We start from the raw sequence: 14,152 nt of genomic DNA on the forward strand, positions 1-14,152 counted from the left end.
TAACAACGTAATATTTCCATAAATGTTCTTAACTACGAATAGTTTTGTATGCCGTTATGTAAAACGGCCATTGTCAAGTATAGAGATGATTGTAATTCCATGTATATGATAATGATTGCTATTAAATAATCATTGATAACATTAACTTTGTAACTTAAATATTACGTACTTTATGACCTCAAAATAGAGACGATGTTTATTTTTTATTTAAATCTAGCTGTCTCACAGAATTCGTAATGTCAAAAGTTATTGGTCAGACGCAGTCATAAAGGAAAAATAAATAAAACGAAATTCGGAGTAATCTTTTGATTTAATGTTGTAATATGGAACAACGATTACCTACGAAACTAAGTTTTTTATTTCGTACAATATAAGGCTAATTATACTTAACGCTAACGCTCTTTTGTTTCGTTTTATGCTAAATTATTGACACCCTTGATAATATTATTTAATTTGTGCTGTACTTTTTCAAGAAGAATATATATTGTTTTACTAACATCCTTTTTTTTTTATTTGACACTCCATCAGAAAATTAGCCGTACTCTAACTAAAATATGAATAAAAATAGACCCGAATTGATAGACTGATTCTTGAGTTTTATGCTAAGCAACAAATTTGTCGATTCATTTTTATTTATGTACAAGCTACTATAACAGAATTCATAGTGTCAAAGTTTAATGGTTGCTAAAAAACTATGTTTCGGAATGATAATTTTATTTATCGATTTAATGTCTTAATGATAAAGAACGACTGCATAGAAAAACATATTTCATTTTCGCGCGGTATTTGGTGATTAACTTTTATTTATACATATATGTAAATATCGTTAATTATAGAAGTATTTACATTTCAATTTATACGTTTATAATTGATATTAAAAAATATTTCTGTACTTTTTTAAATTTGTAGCGGCTTCTTCGTCCATTTAAAATTAATAATTGAATGTTCTCGAAAGCAAAACTGAACGCGATGTTCCTTGAGCTTTTGACGTCACTCTTTCGCGCCCTATACTTGAAGACACACGACCCGCCTTGGAAATATCGATCTGTTAGATATTCCTGTGTATCTAGGTAACATAAGCAATGTATTACAATAAACAAGTCGACGTCAACTGTCCTGGTTTCATTATATCAAAGCAAAAGACAATATCCCAGCGCTACTTCAAGTCCTTACTTTACCTGGTGTGTATCTGTGAATTCTTTACACATTGAGTTTTTTCTGTTTATTACTCGCGTTACTTTTTCCTATTTAATTTAGTATAATTAACATTAGTATTTCGTGGTTCTATTATTAGTTTCTATCTTATTTCTTTCGATATTTAAATTTGTATATCGCCTACTTACGCTATATCATCTCCAATAGGTGTAAACAGATGAAAGCTTCTCATTAAAATATTTGATAAATAACTTTAACATAATGAACACGTTGAATACGTCGTTTGTTTAAAATTTCCAAATTATGTTTAGTATCATTATTAATGGCCAGTAGCTATAAATAAAATTTCATATAGCTTATTTCTCACGCAACAATGAAAAAATTGCGTTGAATATGTTACGTATTGATGTCGTAAGAAGAACAGGGCACCTGTTACCACTGCGTCTATAGAAACGTCAAATTGTCTTTGTATGGTAAATCACTTCCCGCTCATTCGTTTTGAAACATGGGTATTACGTAATCGATTTGTGATGTAAATTTCTTCAGTATTTTTTTTCCTTTATTTAGATGACAGTTTGATTTCTCAGGGCGAAATTTTATCAAGATATAAGATAACACGTTTTTCGGAGACTAATTTTTAAAAAGGTTATTTTTCTCATTTTTTGATTGCGTCATTGCAATATTCATATTAATTATTTATAACTTTAGCAACTGCGTACATTAATACAGTTCTATGTAATATCTATAAATAATCTTGTAGTAAATTGTCTTGTAAACAGTGTGTAGAATATTTATCGATAATAAAGCTTCGAAATCATTTACTTTACTACTGTAATAACGATATCTTAAAAGTGACAACGAAAAACTCTGAGTTTGTTGTGTCCTCTGCTGAGATTAAACCGTGTTTGAAATCTTCGTTACTTGTTAAAAAATGCTTTATACGAGTTCAGTCATAGTAGTTATAGTTTCTATCAAACTGAGCTCTTCTATCATTCTCCTCATGACGCACTCAAGCGGTTTTTTATTTTTTTTTTCTTAACAACTCTTTAAATTAATTGTTTACGTCAGTATTAGAAAAAAGCGTAACTACTACTAACTAAAATAAGACGTTAAACTTTTTTTAAACAAAGTGCCCGACCTGTAAATTTAGTTTTAAGTGGTTACAGTAAATAATTTTCATCGTTGTCATGTCACTCAATGATATCTAAGGATAGATATACTATAATCACCACGCTTGGCAGGCGGTCAGCGATCGCAGTATGTTATTGTAGTACGCAGAAGACGCTTCTGCCCATCCTCGGGAAACATGTTTCTGGAAATTCCGTATAATTAATGCGTAAAATGTGAATTAATTAACATTGTTTCGACACGATCACAACTCTAACGCTGCTCATTATTCTGAATATAATAATGTGAATAAATGATAAAATACACAGGATTAACATAGATTAAATAAATATAACATTGAATTCTTTCAAAATGTATTCGAAAAACTCGACAAAAAATGTGTGACAAACAAACATTAGATCCAATTAAAATCTGGTTTAACAAATTCATAGTAAGGTCAATACCAACATTGCTTCATCCGTCCGAGGTCAGTTTCTAAAATGTATAAGTATGTGTTATATCATATGTAATACTTTCGTTGATTTTATAACATTTAATTTTATATCACAAGCGTTCATTCATTTTATTAAATTCATTCTTGTCTGCGTCGTAAATATTCTTATATAGTAGAGAGATGATTTGAAATGATAATACAGCTTGGTATATCTAACTACTATGAAAACGTTGATTAAGTCATCAACCAAAAAGATCGGACAGAATTTTATTCTGTGTACTGGACTCTAGAAGGTGTTTGGAAATCTTACAGGTTTAAGTCGGGCAGCCTTCTTTTGTTGTTACCCTGACACTACCTAAAGCATTCTTTTAGACAGTGCCAAAACAGACAAGCATAAAACTGAAAGTATATGGTCAACGATGGCTGTGTTGCGGAAGCATTATCACCTCCCAGCCAAAGGCTTAATTCTTGTAGTGTAGGTACTCATAGTCACAAAGAAGTGTGTGTTCCAGCGTTATCATGAGGTAGGAACACGTTTTCGACGTTTTCTCCTAACTTCTTGCTTTATTCTCATTCATTAGTTACTGGTAGTGAAGATTAGAATCCATGATTCTACACTACGGTAAAAGCTTGTAATAAATCCTTCTACTACCACCATACATAGAGCATCGCCTTTTCGCAAGTTAATCCTTGTTTTGCGGTCTGTGAAGCCTGATCGACCTTCAATCAGGAGTTTTGTCGCAAGTTCTTATCGTACGTGATCCACATTATACTACGAGTACTCATCAATAGCAATTAAACTTTAATTCTTTATCTACGTAGGTACTGATATACCGATCTTGATTAACGTGTAGGGAGATTATTTTAATTAGGAAGAGACAAAAATTACCGAATTGGAAACGGGCTTCAAAACTAACATTGTGCTATTCTTATTGACTCGCATAGAATGTAATCCTTTTATTGAAATAATATTCCAAAACGCATAAAATGACTTCATTCGTTTCACTCAATTTTTAAAAAGAAAAACAAATGTAAAACACTTCGAATTGTTATTATACTAATATGAACATAAAAATGTAACCTTTTTTTATACAGACGTAAGTTGTAAAGACAGAAGATTTTATTACAAGTTTATACATATTATATAGAAAAAGACCTTTTAATAAATCAATTAGATATTAATAAAACATTTATAAATAGGCACCGTAACTAATAGTTACAAAACGATGCAGTTTAAATGATTCAGAGCAACCTACCACGCGATGTTTTCGATGCAACAACGAGGCCCGTATTAAATATGCACGCTGTCTACGGACATAAATAGAAAAGACGTCACTGTTTAGTATAGAATTTTTAAGTAACCTTAAAGCGATAACATACTCTTATTAACATTATTTTGTTAACTAGATACTCTTTTGGATTAAAATTGAACTGTATGACCTTAGTAACTTCTCTTGGATGGCCTAGTTTCCACTGTACTTTGAACATCATTTCTAAATAACGTAGCAATGCCCTTGACTGTGCTAAGAAGTCCAGTGCTGAATGTAAACCTTCCACATAGATTTCCAATAAGACCCGTTAAAAGCGCCCTACATATAGTTTATTCCATCGACTACCCTGTGATCTGTTTACTTTGTGACTGGTCTCCAATCCAGAACCTGGAGTACCCAACGGTTATCTGTTCTACGCGCTATGTGGGCTGGCTACTGCCACTACAGCTTGTGAATCGGCTGGGCTGCGATTATTATTCTTTTGTTTTATGAATCTCCTAATTACTTATTCGATCTCGTTAAGAAATCCCATGCATAGAGTAGAGTTCTCTTCATGGCCCGTTGAGCGGCTTAGCTCACAGCCGCCAATAGAGTCCAGATACCAAGTTTCATCTACTATTATACTAAGAGAATTTAAATAAAGATCTGAGATATAATATGTTCTTTTATTAATAAACATTATAATAATTATATTATATTTTAATGTAGATAAAATATATTGATAGACGAAAAATTTATGTCATAAAAACACTTTATTATGTAGCTGTAGATAATTTTGCATATTCTTTCTTATAACACGTATACAGGAAGTAGTTATGTAAATTATACATGTGAGATTTCCTGATACTAAACAAACATCACTTTATTTTAATAATAATGTAAATTATGCAAATATTTAAATAATAATGTTTAAATCTCCTTTGTTTCTTTAGCTTAATACAAAACGTATAAGCGAGGCATTAATTTTATTCGTGAGTTTTATATGACAGACGACGGGTAGAACACTTAGAAATTTTAGACATGCATTTGACTGCCCCGATAGACACTTTCTTAGCTATGAGCAATCAATTTGAAATTTTACGGAGACAGTGTTCATTGTAATGTTTTTAATTTTATTTTTATTTTATGAAGCGTGAATAAATAATGTTGACACTTTTTTAACATTGAAACAAGCACATGCAATTGTCTATTTAAAAACAAAAACACAAGTTGCCTTAAGCAATCATAGCCCTTGTGATTTATTTGTCTGCATCTGATCTCTGATCTGCAACCAGTATTTTAAGGCCACCTTAAAAAGGTCTTATATCCATTTTATGATTAGGCATCCTACGCTTCTTTATCCGGTCCGTGGTATTGAGACTTAGGACTCAGCGGACATCAGTCATGTGACTGCTGCCGTTTCAACTTGCCGTTCCCTTGGACTTCGTTCGTACGGATCTCCTTATCCTGATCCTTACTCGATCTCATAATTCTGTAAATAACCATCTTCATGGCTGGTCGTATATAAGGAATTAGAAGTAAATGACGCAGATTTGTCAGCGAAATGGCAAATGCTAATTCGGTCGCACGATTTTTTTCGTCACGCGTCGAAATACCAAAATCTTCCGTGTAGTTAACATATTAAATATTTACTTAAATTCAAGCGTCGAAATTGCTTGAATCAAATACGACTCTAATGTGTTGGTTCTTAAAGTTTGTATTATAAGTGGCCTTCGTTTTACAATTGAATATTTATTCTCAACAACTCTTTAAAGAAATAATTTACGACAGTATTAGAAAGCAACGTAACTACTACTTACTAAAATATGACCTTCACCGCTTTTTTAACATTTGTGCCCTACCTTTAAACTGAGATCCACGTGGTCACAGTAAACGATTCTTATCCTAACCCATAGACGCCTACTGCAAAGCATAGGATTTCCCCTAAGATATCTCCGAGAGTATTTACTATAATCCCAACGTTTATCAGGCGACCTGGCAATCAAAGTGTGCTATTATAAAACTGCTGCCTATCGTCTAGAAACTTGTTTATGAATATTGGCAATTGTATATGATTAATCCAAACGCGAATTGAACCCGCGACCTACGATCGCATGTTTCAGTTGTGTACCTCTGGGTTGCTATTGCTCGTTGCTAGAACATAATATAGACGCTAGCATACGATAAAACACACGCGTTTATTTCTTCAGAATAAGGCACTACGTTAAAGAGTTATTTAAATAACTTTGTATTAAGAACATATCAGAACGTTTACCTGTGATATAATATTTCATGATAACCGTATTGCTTTGATTATAATGACACATCACTCCTATTACATATTATCATCATTATTTCAACTAAGATGTCCACATCTGGTTGTAGGCCTCACTTATAAATTTCGAATAGAACCGGTTGGAAGCGGTCTGCGTACAGCATGTTATAATGACCTATACAATGTTCACCTTGTGGGTCTTGACCTATATTGATCACAGTTTTCTATCTAATCGGCCTTTTACAAGAAGTTCCTGTCAGTTATTTTTTAGGTTACGTTTCGATATTATAATGACTTAATGAAAGGGTTTCTAGTTAGATATACAAAGTAATAAAACATTGTTGCTTTTTAAAAATTGTTCTTAATGAGATGATTTATCGGTGCAGTATCGGTACTACATAAAATCATATGACTCCTTTCTAGGCATCCGTGAATGCTTTTACAATAAATCACCGTAAAAAACCTTTGAATAATCAAATTAAATATTTTTTTATTTGATTTGTAATAGATTAGATGTCAAGATGAATCTATAACCTGTTCGGATGATAAACTGCTTATAAATGTAAAGAAAATGCGGAAACTTAGCAGGATTATGTATATTATTATTTAATAAAATATTTGTGCAATTAATAAATTCAAATAAACTGTTATAAAAAATTAAGTGATAAAACAGCTTGGACATGATATCGTCTGTCTACTGTATTTTATATAATACAGTAGACAGACGATAATAATAAGAATATAATAATAAATTAAATATAATAATATTTGAGACTGATCATAAATATACTCGACTGAGTTTATTGTTGGTTCTTATTCGATCACGACCTGTTTGGAACATTCGTAATAAAATAATAAAATTAAAGTTAAAGAATGTCATTACAGTTGAGAGTTGTAATGAATTGGAATCTTCTTCATTCTTCTCTTGCCTTTTACATCAGATATCGTGCGGTGAACATTGATCCATAGTGGATAAAAATAAGGATGATCAGTTACATAAAGATATATATTAATAATTTTGTTAAACATTTCATTAATGCTGCAGAATTTGAGAGATGATTTAATTTATGAATGTATTGTGAAGTAACATCACATTTAATATCTTCATCGTCATCGTCATCTACTATAGAACGTTATAAAGATTTCTAATATGATCGGTAAGAAGGCGGATGCATCGTTTTTTCGATGATGACCTTAATAAGGTATACAAATCTTGAGTTATGTAATTATGTGATTTAGATTGATTTATTATAAACTTCTATTTCTTTTAAAGGAAAGATTATGCAAGTGGAATTCATATGAATCAGATTTAAGAGACGATTTAAATAAACTCTGATACATTGAATTGAATAAAAACGTGTTTTTTTCATATTCATAGTGAATAATTAATTTACAAAATATTCATACGCTCGTTGCACAAGTTTGTACTTTAATATTCCAAGACATTATTTAAATTAGTTTTAAAGAATGCCTATATTTGTCGAGTTTACGGTTGTTATTAACCTTGGGTATAAGGCACCATACATAATAGATTCATGTTACCGTAGTCTTGTTTTATACTTAAAAACCTTTTAGTAGTTTTTTCAGCCTTAATATTAATTACCACATGAATAGAAAATGAAATAAATGGACTGTACCGATCGAAGTGAAATGTACATTTCATTTCAGACAATAGCTCAGGAAACATCAGAATGCTTTTGTTAATTGTTATTATAATTAAAGCAACATTAGCCCAGCGTATGACTTGTAATGATATGATGGATCCTTTTAAAGTAATTCCCAAAAACGAAACCATAGAAACATCTTTCATTCTAAATTGTTTACAAAAAATTAATGGCAATGATCTATCGAGAAACAATGCGAATGTAATTTGGAAATTCTTAGTCAACCATTATGAGGCTGTTTCAAATATTCCTGATGAAGTACTTATGAATCTTCGATGGGTGACCACGGGAGTTCCGGCAGAAGATTATGCAAACATGACTTTTACGGATATAGATGTAATAGAAAATTTTGGTCGAGATTACAACCTTACCGAAGAACAATTAATGGCTTTAGCTGAAAGAGTAAAAGAAGAATTTTCTTCTAAAGAACCAGAAAATTACACTGCCTATGATTTAAAAGCATTAAGGAATATACTATGCGCTTTCAATAGAAGTGAAATAGAAAGAATTCATCCATCTGAATATAAAGATGCAGCGGAAATGATAGGTAAATTAAAATGCAAGCCGCCAGTTATGGTGGGATTTGCAGTGTTAGCTTTGAAGAAAGAAGCATTCGGTCCAGCGGAGTATTGGAAAGATGGCGTAAAAGAAGAAATAGGTTTGGTTGCAAAATATTTGCCGAAGAAAGTTCTTGATAAGTTAGGAAATAAATAGATCGACTGTGACAAGTCGATTCGTGACATACAATTGGCATTTACAATTACAACAATAGACCAACTAATTACTGCACTGATGTTTCTCACGCTTAGATAAACATGTTTGTTTTCGTAAATAGACGATGTTTGACATAGTATTATGTATTGTTATAAAAATGCTTATATAAGAAGTAGACCTCATAATTCATTGTTCGTATGTTCTAGAAATATCTCGACCGTCAATAGTGATATAGTGAATAGTTTAAAAACACAAACATATTTCATCGTCACTGTATTGATTAAAATAATACTAAAATAAATCATTAGAACTTTACATTGGAGTTTTAATTATAAAACTTTTTATTAATATATTAATGATTATTTAGATGGCAACACCTAAGGAATTTTGTTATTCTCTGGTTCTTGTTCTCGTTTTACAAAACGCGTGCCTTAATTGTAAGAAAAGGAAGAAAAAAAATATATATTTCAAGGACAGATGACTATATATATATGGTCATCTGTCTACCTATTCCCAGCACTGAATCTGAATAAAGGCCTCATCGGCCATCTGTTCTGCGTAGTATGTGGCCAACCTACGAATCTCGTAATCCCAAAATTAATCTTGTAGAGAAATCCCGAGCATAGTTCACAACAATTTAAAGGAAAATAAGTGCATATAGGTCACTTAGGATTACGTGAATGTAAGTGTATTATCTATATGTGTGAGAGTATGTGTTTATAATTACATTTATAGTACCATCAGATTTTGATCAAACTATTTTATACTGAGGTTTGTCTTTGGTTATCAAAAGTAAGCGAGAGAAAGTTACCTATACCAAAAGAAGTAAAACAGACTGTATCAAGTTCATATTACATTACATAATTATGTCCACTATACATTCATAGAAAAATGCCAATATCCAGTATATGTACATATCCTGTTCTAAATATGTATATCAAATACCTGACATTGTGTAAGTCAATTAAAAACATTGCTGCCTATATTTTTTTGTAATTTCTTTGTTAAAGATCTTGTGCATAAAGACCAGGTCTTACATCTGTTGATAACATTACTTATATGGACATATTTTGTCAACAGAAACAGTACGAGTAGAAAATGACGACCGCGAGTGTTTTGCTCACGGTTGGTACAACCTGGAGTACTACTAGTGACACTTGCGAGAAAGATGAACGAGTGGGCCGAACTCCGTGGAACACGAGCGCCGTCGCAGCACGCGAGCTCCGGGAGACTCCGTCTGGGAGGGAGCAGGCACTCCGCATTATGAGGGAGTGGATACAACAAAATACAGATATTAAAAACGTTAGACAAGGTACGACTTTTGATTATTATATCACTATTTATGATATTGTAATTTTTTTTTAAAATTACTCATAACAATATCTCTACAACGTTAATGCTAAAAGACCTGAAATTTGCAAGAAATGTTCCTTCAATTAAGCAAACATTAGTTAAGTGTCGATATTACCAAATTACACCCAAAAGAAGTATGAAAGGGTAGTTGACACAAAAGAAAAATTTTATACAGTATGAATAAAAAACATAAGAAACTTTAAGTATACATCGCCCGTGTTTCGACCTTAACAAGTTTTCTTGTCCACCTTGTGAGAGGATGTCTGCGCTTGTTCATCAAAATAGTTTTTTTTTATACTTAAAATCTATAAATTTTAAGTAACAAAAAGACATACTCTCGAACGCAAAATTAAGAGTTTACAGGATGGGGTACTCGTTGTTACCGTCAATTGACTTCGCCTTCTGTCCAAGGAAACCTAGTTTATAAAATATAATAATTTCTGTCCATAATCGTCATATTAACCTTCGTTAATCAGGATAAGTGGTTTAATACCGGAAACATCGCGCTCTAATACAACAAACGCTGCCTATAACTAAGTTATTAAACTTCATAACATTGAACGCAGAAACTTAAGGCTAAATGTAAGATTATATAGCCCTTGCGTGATCGGTTCTCGGTCGTAGATTAAGAAAATTCATCGCGCTATTATGTAAACATATATTAATTTTATTTAAACATTTTTAAGTAATGATTAATGGTAATATGCAATAGTATATATAATATTCATAGTTAAGAAAAGTGAATTACGTATTCACGTGTTCAATTGGTTATAAGTAAACTTTAATTTCATCTTCCCATCCAAAATGTTAGTGATTTATCGCATTCTATTAAAAAATAATTAATGTAACATATTTCAAAGTAGTTACTTAATACAGAGTTATTATAAATATGTGTTTTTGCTGCCAATAAGCTAAACATTCAACCCTTGTTGTTAAATAATTATAAATTACCGTGCATTATATCATAAAATCTCACAAACCGTGAATAAAAATTTGATCATAAATTTAAGGTCCAAATTCCAAAGTATTTTGACTACCGGTAAACCGCGCTGGGTCAGCGTGGTGTAACATTTTGTAACATAGTGTAACCAACAGTGTGTAGTATCATTAACATCATAATTTCTTTGAAAAGGGACATGCCGATAACTTCTAATAGTACAAAGTCCCCTTGGACATGTATTAAATAATAAATAATTTCAACATGTAGTAACCCGAATTTCGAAAACGCTTTTTCTAATTATATAGCGCTAGATCGGAAATCTATAGGTGAGGCCTAGGATCAGTTGCGGACCTCGCAAGCTGAAATGTTAATGTAATTATCATTACGTTGTTTATTATTTTGGTAACAATTTATTTTTGAATTGATTTTATCATACATTTTTAACGGCAATGGAGCTATACATTCACTCCTTTAAAGTTTTTACACCTGTAATCAATCATCACAACAAAGGGTAACGCCAAAATTCTATCAGTCTTAACATAGTGTAAGTGTGAAGATTTTCGATAGCAATAGGCAGATGGTGTAACATAATGCCCTACAAACTTTAAAAAAATGGTTACTATCCTCAATTGTAAGGGATACGACGTAGGTAGGAAGAAGTACTAAAATTAAAAGCATTGCAATCTAATGTTAAATTATTATGTTTTGGAACTAATTATTATATATTAAAAGGGAGGATTCCCTTTTAATATATAGTTTCTAGGACATAATATAATAGCCAGTTTCTTTTTTGCGCATGCGTCGTCACCCCTTAACTTAGGTACTATCGATCGAATGCAATATCACTAGTTATGATTGCACTGAATACCTCGCATCTTTGGCATGGAAGTATGCATAGCTTGAACGCTTAGTAACAGCGATCTTAAAATAGTTTCAGTATGAACTCCTTTAACGATGTATTCGTAAAATTCCTCATAAATTCTCATGTATGAAGTTGTTAATTTTGATATTCAAGACGGTATAATAAATCTCGTTATCTACTATATATCGGTTAATTATAACAGTGATTTTAATTAGAGAAATACATGTAAATACAAGGTAGGATGTCCACCCTAAACTTGGACAGACTATCTTTGGCCTCGTTACGTTTAAATTTATTTCCAACACAAAAACAAATAGCCTGTTATTACATGTTACATAAATATTACCATGTCCATTGTTTAGTAACACATTGACGTATTGAATTACGTGTTATTTCTCTAACAGAGAATGCGGAGTTGTTATAATGGATTTCTATTCTTTTAATACAATGACGGCTAAATGACGGCTTTTTAAAGCCGCCGGATGCAGGTCGCTACCTATTGGTTCTGTTAGAAATCACATCTCAAAGGCTATATAACAGAGTTATATGATGTGATGTGATGTGATGTGATATAACAGAGTCCTACGGCTTAAAGATGATGATAACAATGAAGTCATACATGAACTTTTTCTTAATTATATTTATTAAAAATAATTAAGTAAAAGTTCATTCAACTAAAGTCATTAATATAATTATGCTATATATATTCTACCTACATATATTCTTTTTCAATTGACTATTTTAATATTTATCATTTTTCTATTTTGTGTTATTTCATAAAACACTATTATAACTTTCTCATTTTATTTATAACAATAGCTGGCATGTTAGACAACATTGACTGGTTAAAAAAGAAAGCTCTTTCTTTTTATCGTTTCGGTCTTATAGGCATAGGCCTACCCATTAGATTTCGGTTTACCATCCGTGGTCTTCACTCCAGAATCTAAAAATCAATCGGCCATCTATTCTGTGCGTTATGTGGCTATGTGGCTCTACCACTTTAACTTACTAATTCTCAGAGTTATGTCAGTAACTTTCGTTTGTTTGTAGATCTTCTCATTTCTAATTTTAGATCAGACTAATACCGAGCTTGATCCTCTCCATAGCTTATTGAGCGACTGCAAGAGCGCCAATAAGGCCCGAAGTCAGAGACAATTTTTCTTTGCCGTAAATCATCACTATGTTTGTAAACCTTCGTCTATAGGTAATGAGTGATATTGAACTAGAAGATTTTTTTATTTTCCAGAATGTTGACAGGTCGAGTTGAAATCGACTATCGACATCTTTCTCAAAATCGGACTTGAAACTAAATGAAACATATTTAAAGTTTTAATCAGTATAGCTCTTCTTAAATATTTTTTATGATTTAACCCGTTAAAAAAGTGTTAGACAATTAAAAATTATTAGCAACAAAATAAATATAACAAATCATTTGTTGCTTTACTCTAATTTTAAAAGTTTTAAGGTTATGACGTAATTGTAAGTTGATTAATTATATCGTATAGCGTAGACTTAACATGATAACTGCTAGGCTATCGGAAATATTTGTTTAAAAAAATCTGAATCATTTCTGAGCCATGCAAAAGTAATAATAGCAAGTTATTAAGATGTAAAAAATAAATATTGAACTCGGCCATTTAAAAAAGTAAATCGGCCTATGACACAGGGAATGCCAACGCGATTATATTACATGGTGGTGGTAATGTCAAAACCAAGAAATAACCAACCGCCAAGTGAAGATTAGATTCGACTAGAAATGCTAAAGTCACCGACGACGCTTGAAGAATTACTCGTCTCTCGTCTAAAGCGGCATTGGTGGCATCGATGGCCATTGGTATAGAAAAATCCATGAGTAGCGACCACGAGCCGGTAAACACTGCGGAGATAGGCCCTTTATTAGGTGGACCGACAGTATAGTTAGAGTCAGGGGAAGTCGCTGGATACGACAATCTTTGAGAGAGGCCTATGCCTTGCAGTGGGCGTCTATCGGAAAAGAAAAAATGCTTAGCGGGTCTTGACTGACATTCCGAGCCAGATAAGCAAGTTACATAATAAAGCGCCCGGCGCGTAGATCACTTACATCTAAGATCCATGTCAAAACTCCCGAGAGTGCCATTGAGATTTTCTACCTAGGGAAAGGTTAAGGCTAAACGCCATCTGAGCTCTATTCCTATGCAACCTCTGAAACTGCAAATGCCATCTGGACAGCAGCGTAGTCCGACCCAAAAAAAAGACCTAAAACAGTTCTTGGTGACAATCCGAACAATATTGGAAAAGATTAGGCTAACTTCTGGAAGGATTACCAGCGACTTGCGACATTTTAACGCGACAAAAAAATATAATTTTAGAATAAATGATTAATGAATATACCTTTATAC

The 14,152-nt window shown here is 32.1% G+C and overlaps 1 protein-coding gene across 1 annotated transcript in view; it reads left to right on the plus strand.

Annotated features, from left to right (window-relative positions):
* Positions 1–14,152, plus strand: part of Cralbp (Cellular retinaldehyde binding protein) — a 30,767-nt gene that overhangs the window by 8,561 nt on the left and 8,054 nt on the right. The window contains exon 2 of the mRNA XM_068762347.1: positions 9,700–9,931. Coding sequence (XP_068618448.1) covers positions 9,718–9,931 — 214 coding nt within the window. The 5' untranslated portion in view covers positions 9,700–9,717. The remainder of the gene's footprint in view (positions 1–9,699; positions 9,932–14,152) is intronic.

This window comes from Battus philenor, unplaced genomic scaffold (genome assembly GCF_028537555.1).
Source record: "Battus philenor isolate CCGP_79_NKW_IND1 unplaced genomic scaffold, ilBatPhil1.0.hap1 SCAF_1, whole genome shotgun sequence".
In the NCBI taxonomy this organism is placed as follows: domain Eukaryota; kingdom Metazoa; phylum Arthropoda; class Insecta; order Lepidoptera; family Papilionidae; genus Battus; species Battus philenor.